Below are 17,185 nucleotides of genomic sequence, written 5' to 3' on the forward strand. Positions count from 1 at the left end.
GTACTGAACCATTGATGTGTTTTGACATTAGTCCTCTTTCCCTGGGTTAATATCAGTCAGAAAATGTCTCTTCGTATTTTTGCCCTAACAGGACACTGTAGAAAGCGGATACTGCTTAAACAACTGCGATTACCTCTTGTATGATGGTTGCACTTTGTTCATAAGCAGCTTTGTTTCATTTTCAGGCGTTGTGATGCTTGACTCACAACACTTCGTTTTAGGATAAATCTACACTGGGATTCATATCTTTTAGTACAATAAGTGTGTATATGTAGTTTTAATATCAGTCTGTCAATATTAGATTGTTCTTAGGAACACGGAGAGGCTTTTATAACCAGCACGATTGTATTTCAATCTTTTCAATGCAAACCTGGATGAAGATACAATGCCCATGTAATTACATGCAACAACCCCTAGAGGTAGATGGAGACTATTTTCCTTACTTCAACATCAACAAGTCTGTTGAAACTGTCAAGAAATCAATGATGCAGAAAAAGTCTTTGCAGACTAATTCTATTATCGTTATTCTAAAAATACTATAAAAATAAATCTGCCATCTCAGATCCATTTCTGAAGACAAAAACAGTCATTTTTTCATTTGGTGTGTCTGAAATATAACAGTGACTTCTCTCTTGTTTTATAAATTGACTTCAAACTTTAAATTACACGTTCTTGATCATCAGAATTTCAGGGCGTCTGTCAAATCAAATCCAAATTTGGTCAATGTGTTTTCTTTTTCAGAAATATTTGTGTAAGGATGTTTTAAGGAAGTAAAAGTAACATTAACATGTTTCTGAACCCATCAAAGCTTCACTTTTCTGAATAAAATCCAAGTTTAGTTCCGTTTTCGGTTAAAAAGTGACATGTTTATTGTAGAAGCATTGCTGAGCTGTGACTCTACAAAAGGAGGCAACATTCCCCAAAGCAGGGATCCCCATCATTTTTGTTATGTGTAAAGTATTTTCATTTTTGTGAAGTTGTTAGAGAGCGCTGGTGGAGCACGGAGAGCCGTCCAGCTGCAGCTGCCGTCTCCACTACTGTATCTTCTGGTTCCTTTACTCGCAGCTCTGGGATGCCAGCTGGTTACGTAAACTGTTCTCATATGAAACACATTTTGGTGAAGTCAGTGGAATGTCCAGCGAGCCCTCCAAATTCAATCTTTTGTTACGCTGGACATGTACCAATGGAAATGTATAAAAAGCAAGTCTTGTGATTTAAAAGGTGATGTAACCCACTGCAAACCAAACACTGATGCCTAATGCGTGTGGCACTTTTAGCAAGATAATAAACTGGGTTTAAATTAGACTGGTTCATTAATAGACAGCACAAGTGAAGACGTGGACCTATTACTTCAAAGTATCTAAGTCCATCTTATCTCTTTTTCTTACAAACCCTTTAAAGCGCATGCTGAAAAAAAAACGATCCACTTACAACAGGGGGCCTCTTTGAACCAGATCAGATTTCTGTGTTCAACTGTGTGAGTCACAAAGAAGTAAGATTAGTGACTCATTGCTACTTCCTGTAATCCAAAACGACCTGCAAGAACACAGACCCCAGAGCCGCAGAAACTCTGATGAGTCTGTTTCTCGTGGTCTGACATGTTCTCTGTTGTTTGGCTCAACAGAAACAGTTTAGATTTGCTGCACAGATGGAGAGTAATTGGATGGAATGGAACTAAGTGAGCAGCTAGACGTCCTAATTACGCAGAATATCAATAGCGATCGTGCCGAGTTTGCCTCATTTGTTTCTCTTCCACAATGTCTCTACAGTGCACCATTTTCTTATCTCATTCTTTTCTACCAGATCTTACTTGCTTTTATCTCTCATCTCATTTGAGCTCATCTCAGAAAAATGTGCTGCTTGTGTTCAATACAGTTTCAACTTCCAAAAAGGAAATAATTCCTTGATTTCATCAAATTTTGTTCCTAAAATACAATATTTCTTATGTCTTACCAAAAACTAGTCTTATCTTTTATTTAATAGTCCTACATTGTCTTACCCATAACATTTGCGCCAATTAACCCTTGTGCTATCTTAGATGACCCCACCTTTACTTTGACGTGTTCTTCCTACCAAGAAAAAAATGGATAAAGGTGGAAAGATTTCATGTAATCCATGGACACCAGTGAAGATCACAAATCATTGAAGAAAAAAGGTTCAGAGGACTGTCTTGTGGGTCTAGATGACCCAACTCCCAACGTTAAAGTGCCTAAGATGGCAAAAGGGTTAATTACCAATTCAATTATAACCAAACTGCACAAAAGAACACATTTCATGAGGTTGTTTAAGGTTATTATATTCTACAATTATCCATGCTAAGCAGTCTGCCCTATTAAGCAACAAATGGAGGGGATAAACTTTATTTTGGAAACAACGCAATGCCTCCTTTCATTTTCCAAACCCACTTAATCCCTTTTGGGATCTTGAGGTTGCTGGAGCCTATCCCAGCCACAGTTAGGCAAAGGCGAGGTACACCCTGGACAGTCTATCAAAGGACACAATGTAATAATATATTATTCAAATTTAAAAGCCTTATAATGACTCACTATTTCCCGAAAAATAAGAATTTATCCACTTCAAACAATGGTCAAGCCTGATATAAAACAATATTTCAAAATCTAAATTATGAGAAACCTGTTTTTTATATGTTTAAGCATGATCTTATTTATATTAATTAGTACCATTATCATTTCAACTTTAAATATCAATTTTCTTGTCAATTTACCTCATTTCTAAGCATTAATGTCAGTGAAATCTACTCCAACTGAGGTATGAAAATGTTGTTGTGAGATGCTGATTCAGACTGTTTCAGGCACATTTTTTTTTTTTTTTTTTTTTTTAACTTGTCCTGTCCAACAGCTGGGCAGACAGATGAGAGCCGAGGGCCTCTTGTGTTGGACATATTTTACTTTAACAAGAGGGGTTATTAATCTTCAGACAAACCAAAGGTATGTCTGAATAAACCCCTTTTGTAATTGAGGCCAAACTTTATTAATTTCAATCATGTCTGAAAATCTTTGGTGTTGGACCGGACGGAAAAGGAAAGAGGGGAAGAAGAGAGAGCGACGTTAGAGAGAGGGGGGGTAGGGGGTGATAATAGGAGGGGAAGGGGGATAAGACCATGAAGCAGCATGAAGCAACAAGTTTACTGGTTGTTAATCATTATGGTAAGGTTCAAATGTAGAAAAAAAAAAAAAAAAAAAAGGGGCGGAGCCTGTCCACACACACACTCAAATGTTATAAACACACCTGCTAGCTGCAAAAATGTCCACCTGTCGACATGTACACAAAACAGATAATGTTCACACGCATACTTATGCCTTAAAACCAACTAGTGTGAAATATTTCAGTCATTCAGTCATGCAAACTGTTAGTGCTTCAGTTGTTTCAGGCACATTTTTATGTTTCATTGAGCTCAGCATAACGTGACCTCCAGTTATCAGGTTAAATTGAACCTTTTTCGTTGAAAAAATAATCCTTTTCATTCTTCTGAAATCGACTCAGATGTTGGTCATCACCTAGGATTTTATATTGCAAAAATGAAAGCAAATGTGGATTGGTTAGCTAAATAGGTTCATGTACAACTTTGGTGCAAAAAGGAAACGGTGAGCTGTTGTTTGTGGTCAGTGTGTGAGGAACGAAAGCCAACATGAGCCCAGCAACTATTTCTCTTTTGGCATGTTTGCATTCAGCTTGGAAAGACAGGGCAGTGCACATGAGGCAATCACATCTTCCATCTTTGCAAGAATGTGATTGATGCTGATCCGATGAACCATTTGCCATAAACGATGATAAGAATTTTGTTCTTTGATTGGGGAGTCAAAAAAAGCCTTTACCATATTTTAAAAAAAAACAAGATTAGCACTTTGTGCTCTCCTTCCAAAACACACTAGAAACATCGCTCTCCATGTTAGCCTCAGTGGTAGTGATGACACAGTGAAGCTCAACATTTATACTCTGATCTGCCACAAGTCTCAACTTTGCTAGACATCAAGCTCACGTCATGTTTCTGACGCTGAGTGTGTGTTTCCTCTTTTGTTTCTTTACTGAGTAATTAGAGCACTATTAAACCTCTGCATCATGGAAAATATGATTCAATAACAGAGCCACTTTTGACCTAAAATGGCCAAAGGCAACATAGCAACATGCACTCAGATGCTGTGTAGACATATTTGGTGATAGAAAAAAGGAGAGAATGTTGCGTCTTTACATACATGGCTGGATCTTCTTTGTTTTCTTCGTCAGCAAATATAGACATTGATATGATTTTTTTCAGGTTTCACAAATGGGTGTTCAACAAACCCTAGTTTTATTTTTAGCTCTGGTTTAGTTAAAACTAAGTGTGCAGGCAGCTTAAAATGATTTTAGTTTGCAGTTTTCATGAGTATGAATAATGTTTGTTTTCCAATAAATTCATGATGCGCAAAAATATCAGAGGGATGTGCTATACTATACTTTACTATATTATACTATACTATACTGTACTGTACTGTGCCATTCTATGCTACACTTTCTTATTCTGTACTTTACTATATATTTTTATACTATGCTATACTACACCACACTGTGCCATGACATGCTACGCTTTATTATACTATACTTTGCTATACTATCACAAACTATACATTACTTTGCGTATTATACTATCCATTGCTTCATCATACTGTACTATAACATACCATCTTTTACATATTGTACCATGCCATACTATATTTTATTACATACTATGCTATATACTACTGTACTATTTTACTCTACTACACTGTATTGTTCTATATTATACTGTCAAAACTATACGTTTGTAATGTGTATTATATTTAATCTATTATACTGTACTTTATTGAAATATATTTTTATATTGTACTATGTCATTCTGCATTTTATTATACTATTCTATACTAAACTGTGCCTCAAAATAATATAGTGTACTTTGCTATTACATGATTTATAGTATTATAACAAACTATAGTCTGTTTTCCTATACTTTACTTTATACTTTCTTTTAATTTACTGAACAACACTATTCTATACTATGCCATCTTATAGTATACTATACTATGGTCTACTTTTTAAAAAAATTCTATACCACGCTCAGCTACACTTTATACATGTTCTATACCATCTTGTGCTATACTGTGTGTGTGTTTTTAACGTTTTTCTAGGAGGAAATGGTTCAATAATAGTATTTCTCCAACGCAATCTTTGTTTCCTAAAGTTAAAACTGTCCAACCAGCATAAACAGGCCTTTAAAGGTTTTTCCTCCAACACGTTTCAATTCACTTCTTAATTACCCAGAATAACTTGTGACGTTACTGGCTGGAATTAAAATAAGAGAAATCCTGTGACCGCCGGACTACTACACCACATTCTTTCCTCGGGAATGGAATGCAGCTGCTGCTGCTCCCAGAGTCCGTTTTCCTTCAGCCAAATCGCATGTCTGTCTGTCTGAGCACCTTAAGCGCAGACGTGGATATAGAGACTAGCTTCTCCAAAGGAGAAAAGGCGCAGCAGCGCGCAGAAGACCCGGACCTTCACTAGAAACGTCTCTGCTATCAGACCAGAGCAGAGTTGGATAAGTTTTGTAAAGTAAGCAAATGCAGTCTCAATCTATTTTCTATTTCTGGCCTCCAACCCCCCCCATCCCCACCTCGCAGACTGACGTCAGCAGAAAGTTATTTTCATGAATGGAGGGGGCGGTCACGAGGAATCAGTGACGTGAGTGCTTGCGGAAGCAGAGCGTGGAATGTGCTTCATTGTTGTTGTTTTGTAGTTAATTTAGTACGAGGATCCGCTGCTGCCCGGGCTCCGCCGGACGCTTTACACCAACCGGGTCAAGTTTCTACTTCGCCTCCTTTGGACGCAGATTCTGCGACTTTTACGCATTCCTGTTTACGGACGCGCGTCCACAGAGGTGAGGCTGTTTGATGATACTTCTTCTTTCGTTTTTTCATTTTATTTTATTTCTTATTTTGTTCTTTTTTTCTGGAAGATCTGTTGACAAATTGGCCAAGTTCTCATGGTGACATGTCAGAGCCAGGCGTAATGCGGGCCACGCAGCAGTTAGAAAGCCCTATTTGGGACCTGGATACGCGCGACACGTGCTATGTTGGAGTCTGAAAACAAAAAAATCGGAGGGCAAATATATAGATATAATATTCTGATTGTTATTTTTGTTTGTTTTGCCTGCTTAATCAAATTTATTATCATTTTTTAATTGAAAAAATAATGTTTTCCCGTTTGCTATAGGCTAAAAAGTTCGTTTTATTTTGTTAATCCAACACTGTAGTGATCAAAAAAATTTTCGCTCAATAAAAAGTAAAATAAAGTTATTTAGTAAAGGGCTGTAAAGTGCTTATGTAAAGATTACAAAACCCTTTGAGTCCATCATTACTCAACCACCTTTCACGTTTTTCTTTAGATGAACTTTTGGAGAAAATGGAAGTGAAACATTTCCCGCTTGAAATTCCCTCCAGATTTAGTTCTGACACTGGAAATAGGACGAGCGCTTTACAAGATGCCATGACATTAGATTCAACACGTGGTCTGAGTTTTAGACATGTGGGACAAAGGGCACCAAAGACCACCCGAGTTGAGTGGTCCCAAAAGGAGGAGAAAGCAAATATTTTTACAAACATGAATCACCCTGATGGATGAAAAGAGCTTTATCTTATCTGTGTGTTCGGTTCTAGTCAGCAGAAATCTTGTGCAAAGATAAGACAATGGGAGCAATGACCTCATGATTCCTGCTGCTTCCAAGTCTAAATTTTCCATTATCACTTTTTTCTTTCCTTTTTCAGTTTTAATTATAAATACTTGTGTTCCAATCAGACCTGTCACCGATCTCTTGATTGTTCCCCCCTTCAGGCAGTGAGAGCTCACGCCTCTTATCATGAGATGAATGTGTGCTTCAGTCACTAAAGTGATGAGGACTTTTTTGGATGGAGAAGTAGCAGCAGCTGACTGGTTTTCAGAGGATTCCCACTTCCTAAACACGGAAAGCTGAATTTATTCGCTCTGTTTTGACTATATCGCTGGTCACTCAGTGGACACAAACGGAGCGGAGAGTGAAATGTTTTTGTGGTAAGAGTGTTGTGAAAGTGAAATGTTTGAGGTTTCAGACAAGATGAGTCACAGGGAACACATTTTCTGTGATGGTTTTCGCTCTTTTTACTGGAAAGAAAGGGTCAACTGTTGATTATTGATTTTGGAAACCTGCGGTTTGACTGTGCCAAGCTTATAGATATATTTTAAGATGGGCGTGTGAAGAGGTCTGCCTTCAATCCAATCTGACGGCTTCACTGCCTTTGCAAGAAAATCTGTAGTGATCAGATCTCCAGCAGCTGCTGGTCCTGGACTCAGACATAGAGGATGGATTTGGAATAATTTTGTTCTCATTTGTGCATTTTGGCATCAATACAAATAGCTCCAAAATGTTATGCAACCCCCCCCCCAATTATAGCAAAATCTGAGCTGTAATGTCATTTTTTCCCCCCCTCCATGCATTCTTGACATTTCTTTGAATCCTTGCGTCTGGGAGAATATCTTTGGAGTCCTCCTCCCTTTTCCGCACCAAAGTTCCGGCTGCTGCTCCAGAACCACTTCCAAGGTTCTCTGTACTTTTCCTTCCTCCCTGTGAAACAGCGGGATTTTCCAGGAAACACCAGATCAGGAGGGTGTGATTCCCTGCTGCTGATCGTCGGTTTTACCAGTAAACAGCATGACTCACAATTCAAGCATGCACTCCATTTCCCTCATATAATATCCCACCAAATGTGCTGCGCTGGAGGAAGAGTAGAGGGTGGCACATCTTCAGCCAGGGCAGAAAAAAAAATCCATCTGCTTGGAAAAAAGCACACTCAGATTGCAGAAAGCAGCAACTCTGTAGTGAATACAAGTCAGCTTTGCATTTATCGCTGATGCATGAACACACAGCTCTTTGATATGCTGTTTATTTTTGGGAGAAGGCAGGGCCCCGGAGTTACTCACTGCAACTGGAGAGTCACTCCACCAGATCCTTGCATGTTCGGCAGAAATGCAACTGAAAGTAAATGCAGAACAAAAACCTTCACCCAGGTGGAAACGCAGCCAAATGTGAAGCTGACTTAAAATACAAGCATCGCATTTATCATCAACCAAAATGAGAAAAAGTTGTTAAAAGATTAGAAAATAACCCCCCCCCCCCGACACACCAACAATTCTAACAGCTGAAAATCCCATATGAACACTAAAATCAAAGTAAAATATCGGTCTTTAAATTCACTGTTTTAAAGATAATTGTGTGATTTTCATTACATTAAAACCCATTTTACACACGGCTTTCTGGTGTTTTGGTCATAGATTTACATTTGACACGGAAATGTATCTGCCAACGCAGTCTACAGTGAAGGAGCTGAGCTGTTGAATCCAACTGAACACGTTCTTGAAAGGAGTAAGGATAAATTTTAGGATGTACTGAATCGCACTGACACACCTTCCCTTAAGGAAGCAGAGGTTGGAAGTCTGGAAGTTGGGATGTGTTATTTGGTGACATTCCTGTGCAGCTACCCACAGTGGTGGGAACAGTGCGTCTGGACTGGCAGAGTGCGGTGATGGTCCCTCTGTTCAAAAAGAGGAACTTTGCACAGGGTGCTTGAGGGTTCATCTGAGTTCGCCCATCCAATCCACACATGCTTTGTGGAGTTTAAGACAGTGTTCAATCTTTTTCTTTGCTATGTTCTGTAGAAGGAGATCTGAAAATCTGGGTCTGGAGCTCACAAAGAAGTCTGGTCACTGTACAACTAAAGCAGGAGTTTGGTTTGTAATGCCAGTATTATGTGGAACCTATTTTCATGTTGGACATGTCCTTAGTCATGGTTCTAGGAACAGTCAGGGGCCAGAGACAGTCCAGTTTGAAGACCACATGATTTCATCTCTGCTTTTTTATTTTTATTTTGCAGATGATGTTATTCAGTTTACTTCATCCAACCTCCAGTGTGGACTGGGGCGGCTTGGAGTAAAGTGTGAGGCTGCCAGTATGAGTATTAGCATCTCCAAGGTGGATGTTGTGGTTCTCAGTTGCAAAAAGGTGGTTTGTCTTCCGTGGATAAGCAGGTAAAGGTGTCCGTGTGGAGGAGTTTGAGTATCTTGGTTACAAATGAGAGAAGGATGGAGTGTGAGATTGACAGGCAGAGAGGTGCAGCATTTGTTCAATGTGGTCGCTGTATCGATCTGTTGTACTGGATTAGGAACCGAGTCTAAATTCCTACTTTCACTCGTGGTCATAAGCTTTCGGTCATGACAAAAGGAAAAGATACGAGCGGACAAAATGAGTTGCCTCCGCAGGGGGGCTGGGCTCTCCCTTAGATGGATTAAGAGGAGGTTGGAGGAGACCTGCTGCTCCTCCACATCAAGAGGAGCCAGCTGATGAGGGCTCGGGCATCTCTTTCAGGTTGTCTCTCATGGTAGGTTTCACGGGCGTGTCCCATCCAGGACATGCGGGAGGACTTTGTTTCTCGGCTAGCTTGAGGATCCCTTGGGGTTCCCTCAACAAAAATTGAGGAAATTTGTAAAGTCTGGACATCTCTGCTTAGGCTGCAACCCAACTCTGAATAGGCAAAAAGGTGAATCTATTGTCATGTTTTGTAAACATGTTACAAAAATACAAAAAAATTTAAAAAAATATTTTCAGTTGAGACAACTTTGTCAGGGATTTACAATAACTCTGATGTTTTCTCGATTGTAAGTTTTTCATAGAAACTGTTTATTTTTTTTAAATCATATATCGTCTCCCGTTTTGCTCTGAAGCTTGCACTGACGATTCACTTGTAAAAGTCATCCGATATTTACCTTAAACAAGTGAAACGGCAATTGTAAACTTTGTGCTTTGGACTGTTGAACTTGCCTTCTGAGTAACACGCACTGAAATCCCAGGTCGCTCTCGATTTGTTGAGGCAGGCAGAGGATGCGAGACGCTAGTGAATTCTAGACATTTTGTAAATTTTGCAAGCAGTGTTTTACAAGTAGGGGGGTGTAGCCCCCCCCCCCCCCCTCCATTGCTGTGTAGGACATATTTCGAAAAGCACGCTCCCCCTCTCTTTTTGCATGCGTGTGTGAGGGCTTGCACATGTGCGCTCACTCAGGAATGTGCTTTTGTTCTTTACCCGCCATCTGTGGCTTTTCTTTGAGGTATTTTCCCAGACTCCTTTTCTTACTGTCAAAAAAAAAAAGAAGAAAAAAAACTCTGATCTGAGCTGTTTTCTTGACTCTGTAGCAGAACAGCAGTCATGGAGCTGCTTTTCTTTTGAGAAACTTTCATTTCTCGATCATAAAAGTCTTGTGCTTGCACAGGTTAGGATCAAACATGGGCACATGCCTGAAGAATTACAGGGAAACAACCAGACCTCTTGAATCTGGCTTGAGGCCCTCTGCATGAAGAAGGGAGGCCCCATCCCATATTTTCTTGATCATCTCAGAAAATATAAGAGGAGACTCTTGGTGTCAGTTTTTTGTTTTCTACTTTTTGATATAATTCTTTTTCCCTTTAAATGACACTGAGGAGTTTCCATGTTACAGCGAAACAAGGTTTACCTTCTCCTAATTTAGCTTTGCTTCTATTTATAGCCAAAAACCTGAAAGTATGACAAACATCACACAGCAGAGAGCCATACCAGGACAGCTTTCTTCCATCAAAGCTGCTGGAAGCAGCCCTACAGAGAATGTCTGCCCTCATACTGAGCTATCACTTATCGCGTACTCGCCTGAATTGTTTAGTTGGCAGAATTTTGAGTCAACACTGTGAGCTAAATATATCCAGCAGTTAGTAGAGTTAAATAAGGGCATGCAGCAGCTCAGGAAAGCCCACTGTAAGAAGATCTGAGCATAGAGGGGCAGCCCTGAACCGACGGACTACATTGTCTCACTGCAGAAAATACTTCACTGACGATAAAGGAAAGTATTTGTGTGACACTCCATCTCCTGGAATTTTCCACAGGTGGAAGGGCGGCCCTGTTCAGTTCTCCTGGTGTTTTGCGGGAGTCAGAAGCATCAGATCAAGACAGTCAAATTTCAGTTTCTATGTAACGACTTAAAGCCGTCAGCTCATTTTATTATTTTTTCATTTTTTCCATTATGCATGTGGCCATGTTGCGGTCATAAATGAGACTTGTTTACTCTTTGAGTGACCATGTGACTCATGCTCCCACGCCCATTTTGCAGGGCGTTGCCATGGTAGCTGTGGAGCATGGAAGAGTGCAGTTGCAGTCAGGCTGGTCTGCAGGTCCTCAAATTGAGCCCTGGAGGGATGTTCGCCTCTCCCAAAGGATCACAGCTCAGCACTCTCACTTTTTTTTTGGTCAACTTGGGAGGCATGTCCCTCACTGTAATGAAGGCTGAGAGGAATTAAAAAAAAATGCCCAGGAAGGAATTTAAACACAGTTACACAAGGAGCTAGATAGAAGTTGCCTGTTTGTAATTTTGCTTGGTCTGTTGCACTTGACTGGCAAGAACTTCCTCCCTCTGGTGGGTAAACAAAAGCTCTCCTTGGAGGGGCATTGTGATGGTGCCATGCTGCCATCTGCTGGCAGTTGGGATCAGCCAACTCTGGAAGGCTCATTTATGATGTTTTAGTATTTTACTGCCATGCTTTTTAAGCATTTGACTCAAATTCTTTAGTGGTACAACATCTCCTCAGGTACCAAAATGTTTGTGCAAAGCTGCCATTTTTGGAAATGCAGTTGCTAGGTTTAATTGATGCAACACTATATTAGATTTTAGATAGATTTTAATCAACTTTGAGACAAAGATTACATCTGATTGTTTTATCACTTAATAATAGTAGTAATTTTATTTTTTATAATTTAAAATGTTTTATTATAGTTTTCAAATGTATAACAAAAATGGTTGACTAAAACAAAGTACCTGTACTCCAAATTAAAATGATTAAATAGAAACATGCATTAAAATAATATTTCTTATTCAAAGACACAATCAAATCTTTTTTGTAAGTTTTGTACAAAAAGGCTCATAAAATCAGTTTTTTCCTGTTAGTAGTACAACTATTCAAATCATCCATTTAAAATTGATTTCAGATTATTTTTGTTAATTTATTAAGTTGGTATTTAGTAGTTTTTATCAGTTTTTACAAGTGAACCACGATTCTGTGGAAAGAGACAAACCTAATTGTTCAAATCCTTCTTTTTCCAGTTGGTTAATTTGGACAAAATATGACCCAATCACCAAACACCCAACTAGAAAATATATCAACTTCTTTTTTGCAATTTAGAATAATGCAAACTGCTTGATTTAAAAAAAAAAAATGAATGAAGCCCCCACTTTTTAGTTATTTTTGGTTGAAAGATGAGAATGAGCTAAAATCTCAACATGTAACTTTGTATTACTTTACATCCTTTTATATAAAGTTTTATTCTAGCCCCAAATTCCTTCATGTAGCTGTCATCAAAACTCAAACCCCTGTAAATAGTTTCTCCAGCTTCTCATTGTGCATTTTACATGACGCACACCAGCACCTTTGTTTGGATGAAAGTGTGCACATGTGGTTAAGCAGGTGTCCTGCTCGCTGCCTTGGGAAGTGTTCAGTGTTGTTGATAATTATCCTCTGTGTGCTTTTCAGGCTTCTCTTCATCAAAGATGGGCTGAGCTTTGTTTTTTGTCAGCTACACTGATGTGAGGGAATGCATTAGTAAAAAAAAAAAAAAAACTCCTCAAATATCCACAAAGGGAACAGGATGCGAGCTTGACAAGCTGTTCCACCGTTAATGGAAGTTCCAGCACTTATGTTGATTCTGATGCTGCAACTTTTCAGATATACAAGTATCAAACTTAAAACAGCAAGGCCTTAATTGGTGTATTTTTTAAAGTAAAGGATTTCAAAAGGGGATTCATTAAGTTTTTAGTCCCAGGCCCAAAAAAATCTCTGTATTTTGTACTTTTTGGCCTGGATCTCCAATATGTTATTTACTTTAATCAAAAGATTAGATCAAATTGTGGAACTGATGCAAGAAAACGGATCCACCAAAAAGAAATCAGACACATTTTTGGAAGATATACTTCTTTTTTGGAGAAAAAAAATGGAAGTAAACAGAAAAGTATTTTAAAATACCGTATGCAGCCAAGTAAAAAAAAAATTCTTCTTGCCAAAGGCGTATAATTACCTAGCTCGACAAAAATGGTTGGACCAGTTGATCTAAAAACAGCCAACTGTCAAAGTGAGATCAGAGCAAAATAAAAAAAAATCTATATAATGGAAACTGAACCTGTCATTTAGCAGCAGTTTTTAGAAAATGCATCAGCAAGTTCCAGAATAACCAGAAAAGAAACATGCCATTAGTATCATGTCACATATGTGGAGGCGATGTGGCCGCTTGGGTTCACTGATTGAGAAAAACGAAGATTGTGTTTTTCACAAGTTAAGCCACTAGCTCCAAAGCTTGTTTAAGTATCTCTTGTTTTAAAATCCAGATGGATGTAAATTCTTTAATCCAGCTCTTAATTTGAAAATAAAAGTAGAAAATTATCTGCAGTAATGTTACATCACCATTACATTTAAGGCTTTTATTGACTGCAACCAGATTTTTAAACCTCAACATCATACTAGGATTCCATTCAATAACTTCTTTTTACTTTTCAGTGCATCTTCTGCGAGGTTCTGGTCAGCTTTCTGCATGCAGGGAATGACGACTCATTTTAAGACGAGCAAAGCTTTAAAGGTGAGAGTGACACATGGCAGGCTGATCACACCACATGCGACTGGCTTTCATCCATTTCCCTTTTGACCTTTTGGCAGGTGAAAAAGGAGGCGGGCGAGAATGCCCCCGTGCTCAGCGACGATGAGCTGGTGGCCATGTCTGTGCGCGAGCTCAACCAGCATCTGCGTGGGCTGACGAAGGAGGACGTTGTGCGGTTGAAGCAGCGGCGGCGGACCCTCAAGAACCGTGGCTACGCCGCCAGCTGTCGCATCAAACGCGTCACCCAGAAGGAGGAACTGGAGAGGCAGAAGATAGAGCTCCAGCAGGAGGTGGAAAAGCTGGCCCGCGAGAATGCCAGCATGAGGCTGGAGCTGGACGCGCTGCGGGCCAAGTACGAGGCCCTGCAGTGTTTCGCCAGAACTGTGACCCGGGGGCCAATGTCACCGGGGAAGGTGGCCACCACCAGCGTCATCACCATCGTCAAGTCCACCAACCACAACAACGCCAGTCCAACCCCATTCTACGCTCCGTCCTAGTCACAAGATCGGGCTCCTGCTGCCTCTGCCTGGATCTTCTGGGTTCTGACTTGAACCCACTCAGCTAGTTCTGAGAAGAGGCCTGGTAGTTTCCCCAAACTTGGGGTGGTGGGTGGAGCTTTGTCTGACATTATGCTGCAAACAGTTCACCTTCTCAAATAAGATCTGTGCATTATCACGCCCCTTCAATTCCCCGGCACTGGCAGGATATGGAGCCTCGCTGACCCAATCTCCGTGACTTTTACTTCAGTGTGAAGGGTCCAACAAGCCTTACGGGGCAGCGCCTGGCCCAGAACCTAGACCCCAAAGCAGAATGTGTAATCAAGAACTCACCAAATTACATTTATGTATGAATTAAGCCTTATAAGATGCTGTCTTGAATAGATCTGCAATTTGTCTACACTTTAAGTGCATCTTAATACAGTTTAATGTCTAGTTTCGAGGCATCTGTTTGTCACAGAGGCCAGAACAGTGTGGTTCAGCTGGATTTGTTGCCTTATCGACTCGCGTTGGTGCCTCCGATGCTGCATTTGGAAAGAAAAAGTTCTTGGCAAATGGTTTTAGTCTTTAGGAAAGCCTCAGAATGACAGAGCTCTATGCTGCTGATGCTCTAATCTAATCCAAATGAACCACTGAGTGTGAAAAGCTTCAAAGGATTTCACTTCTCAATTTTGGGATTTTGCGCCTCATTTTCTTTGAACCTGCAGAATGAACAGCGTTAGCTGGAAATCAGTTCATCAACTGTTGCATTTAATGCTTTTGAACATAATTGCAAGGGGGGTCCATGTAAAACAGGAGAGTGGCTCTGCAGCTCCTCCCAAATCTTTTTGGAGTTTGTGGTTAGTAGCACTTAGAACTGTAAAGTTACAGTATAAAGTCATATGGAGGTGGTTGATTCTGATGATAAGTTGTGGTCTGACCCTTAACTGTAGGTCGAGTTGAATGTAATTCTGGATGGTCAACTGACACGTATGTTGCAGCACTTACTTGGAGAGGTGTGGCGGGTCATCCATATTGGATGTGGTGATACGAAGAGCAGTCTTTTTGAGCGTGTTCCGGTTCAACGTACTTCCTGTATATTACAGATTTAAAAATGACGACGCTTCTCCCTTGGCTTCCCTTTTTCTGTTGCTCAACTCCGTCCAAACAGAGATCATTCCGTCTGCCGGGTCACGGGAAGCGCCGCTGTCGCCGGGGTTGGGAATTCACCACCCGCTTGCTTTTGACTCACTCTTCTACAAGAGAACTCCTGACACTTATCTCTAGAAAACGAGGTGTCACAAAAAACAAAACAAAAAAACAAACAATCGCAGTAACTGACTTGTAATATTTAAGTGTGATACAAACTTGAAATCAAGCTGTTCTTCCAAACGATCCATTCCCAATTTGGAGCGAAGTAAACAGAGATTGTTCATGTCGGGATCTTCTCTTGGTTAGGAGGACATGACTGTTCTTTCATTGTTCCTCTGCTGTAAAGAACAGTTTGGGGAACTTTGCTGCTGTACAACCTGCTGTGATTTTGTTTTTTCTCGTTAGCAGGGGGGCATTGCTGTGTTTTTACTCCTATTTTTTTTCCCCTTTTAATTTTCACCTGGTTTTTGTTACTATTTCTGATAGTTTTATACAGTATGCATACACAGTATATGAAATATATATATATATATATATAAATGTATATGACATATTTTTCTATATTTAAGTCTTGTACTATCCATGGAGTGGTGTGATTATGTAATCAGCCTGTTTTGTTTCAACTTTTCAAGGAAAAAAAAAGATTCTCACAACATTGGTTCCCTGCAAGTATTGAAATGGTATTTGGTATATTTTGACAAGAGCATTTAAAATGGATTTCAGCTGCAAACGGCCTCCATTGTGCTTCTAATGTAAACCTAGTTCATTATCTTGTGAAAGTGTACCTGAAAAACTTTTTTTGACAGTGTCAAAGATGACGGTAATGCTTCAGCACTTGTTACCTGAAAAAATGTTTCAACGCAGCTCCACATGCCCTCCTAATGTGAAGGTCTGTTTTTAATCCTGAGGAAAATGACATCTATTTATGGGTTCATTTAAGTGTTTTTCTTTTCTTTCTGGGCAACTTGACAGCCTTTTCAAAGCGTAACCGTGACCTCTTGTGGTTAACATCGAAATAGCAACAATGTAGAATGAGTGTAAGCACTTAGCTGGATAAAATGCTTACCGGTAAATGTTAAACGATTCTGCTGTGCCAAATTAAAGACAAACCTTTCTCTGGGTGATTTTGGTTAAGTGCCACCAAACATGTTGTCTTTTACGCCGACTTTTTGAATCGTATAAAAACAGGAATAACACATGAACATTTTCTGTTTACTAAACTGCAGACGACTTTTTTTAATCTTTACAGATAATAAAGCTTTTATATGCGAGGAGCTTAAGTGGACTTTCTTTAATTTGATCAGAAACCACAGAAATACTAATAAACATGAAGAAATGCTCCCTGGCATATTGTGAAGTTTATAAAGTTTTTGTTCCCAAAAAAAAATAAAGTTTACACTCAATAAGCTTTGAAAGTCCAGCAAGCTATGAAACCACAGAGTTTCAATATTGCAGAAAGGATTGTGTTAGACGTGAAGAGGCAAATTCAATGCAACCTTAATAGATGTGATAGAAATCTACGATCAGTGTAACATGCAGGTGGCCTTCGAAGAGCAGAAAAGAAGAGCATGTACCCTTTTACGCCTTCACATAACTCTTCTTCTCATTTCTATTTTGTATTTATTTAATGGAATTGTTTAATTTTATGAAGAAAAAAAAAACTAAATTATTTTTTTTGCATTCATTTACTTCCATGTTTTCTCAATGAAATATCTTCATGTACAAATTGTTTTTGCTCTCATTTAAAAGTACGGTAAATTATTACTGTCGACGGTTGTGTCTTTTTTTTTTCTACGCTCAAATAAAGCTCCTTTATGTTCCTCCCAAAAATGCTCC

General features: G+C 39.4%; 1 protein-coding gene across 2 annotated transcripts; it reads left to right on the forward strand.

Moving 5' to 3' along the window:
- Nucleotides 1-5,360: 5,360 nt before the first annotated feature.
- On the forward strand, nucleotides 5,361-17,179 carry mafk (MAF bZIP transcription factor K). Of its 2 annotated transcripts, XM_078950979.1 has the most exons (4): nucleotides 5,361-5,586; nucleotides 5,771-5,911; nucleotides 13,625-13,703; nucleotides 13,781-17,179. In XM_078950979.1, exons 3-4 carry the CDS (start codon nucleotides 13,659-13,661, stop codon nucleotides 14,216-14,218), a joined length of 483 nt encoding a protein of 160 aa, XP_078807105.1. In that variant the 5' UTR covers nucleotides 5,361-5,586; nucleotides 5,771-5,911; nucleotides 13,625-13,658; the 3' UTR covers nucleotides 14,219-17,179. The 2 variants fall into 2 exon arrangements, with proteins under 2 accessions (XP_078807105.1, XP_004071372.1); XM_004071324.5 differs by lacking the exon at nucleotides 5,361-5,586 and having other exon boundaries at nucleotides 5,697-5,911.
- The last annotated feature ends 6 nt before the right edge of the window (nucleotides 17,180-17,185 follow it).

Source organism: Oryzias latipes, chromosome 8 (assembly GCF_053564925.1).
Source record: "Oryzias latipes strain Hd-rR chromosome 8, Olatipes_Hd-rR_3.1".
Classification (NCBI taxonomy): Eukaryota; Metazoa; Chordata; class Actinopteri; order Beloniformes; family Adrianichthyidae; genus Oryzias; species Oryzias latipes.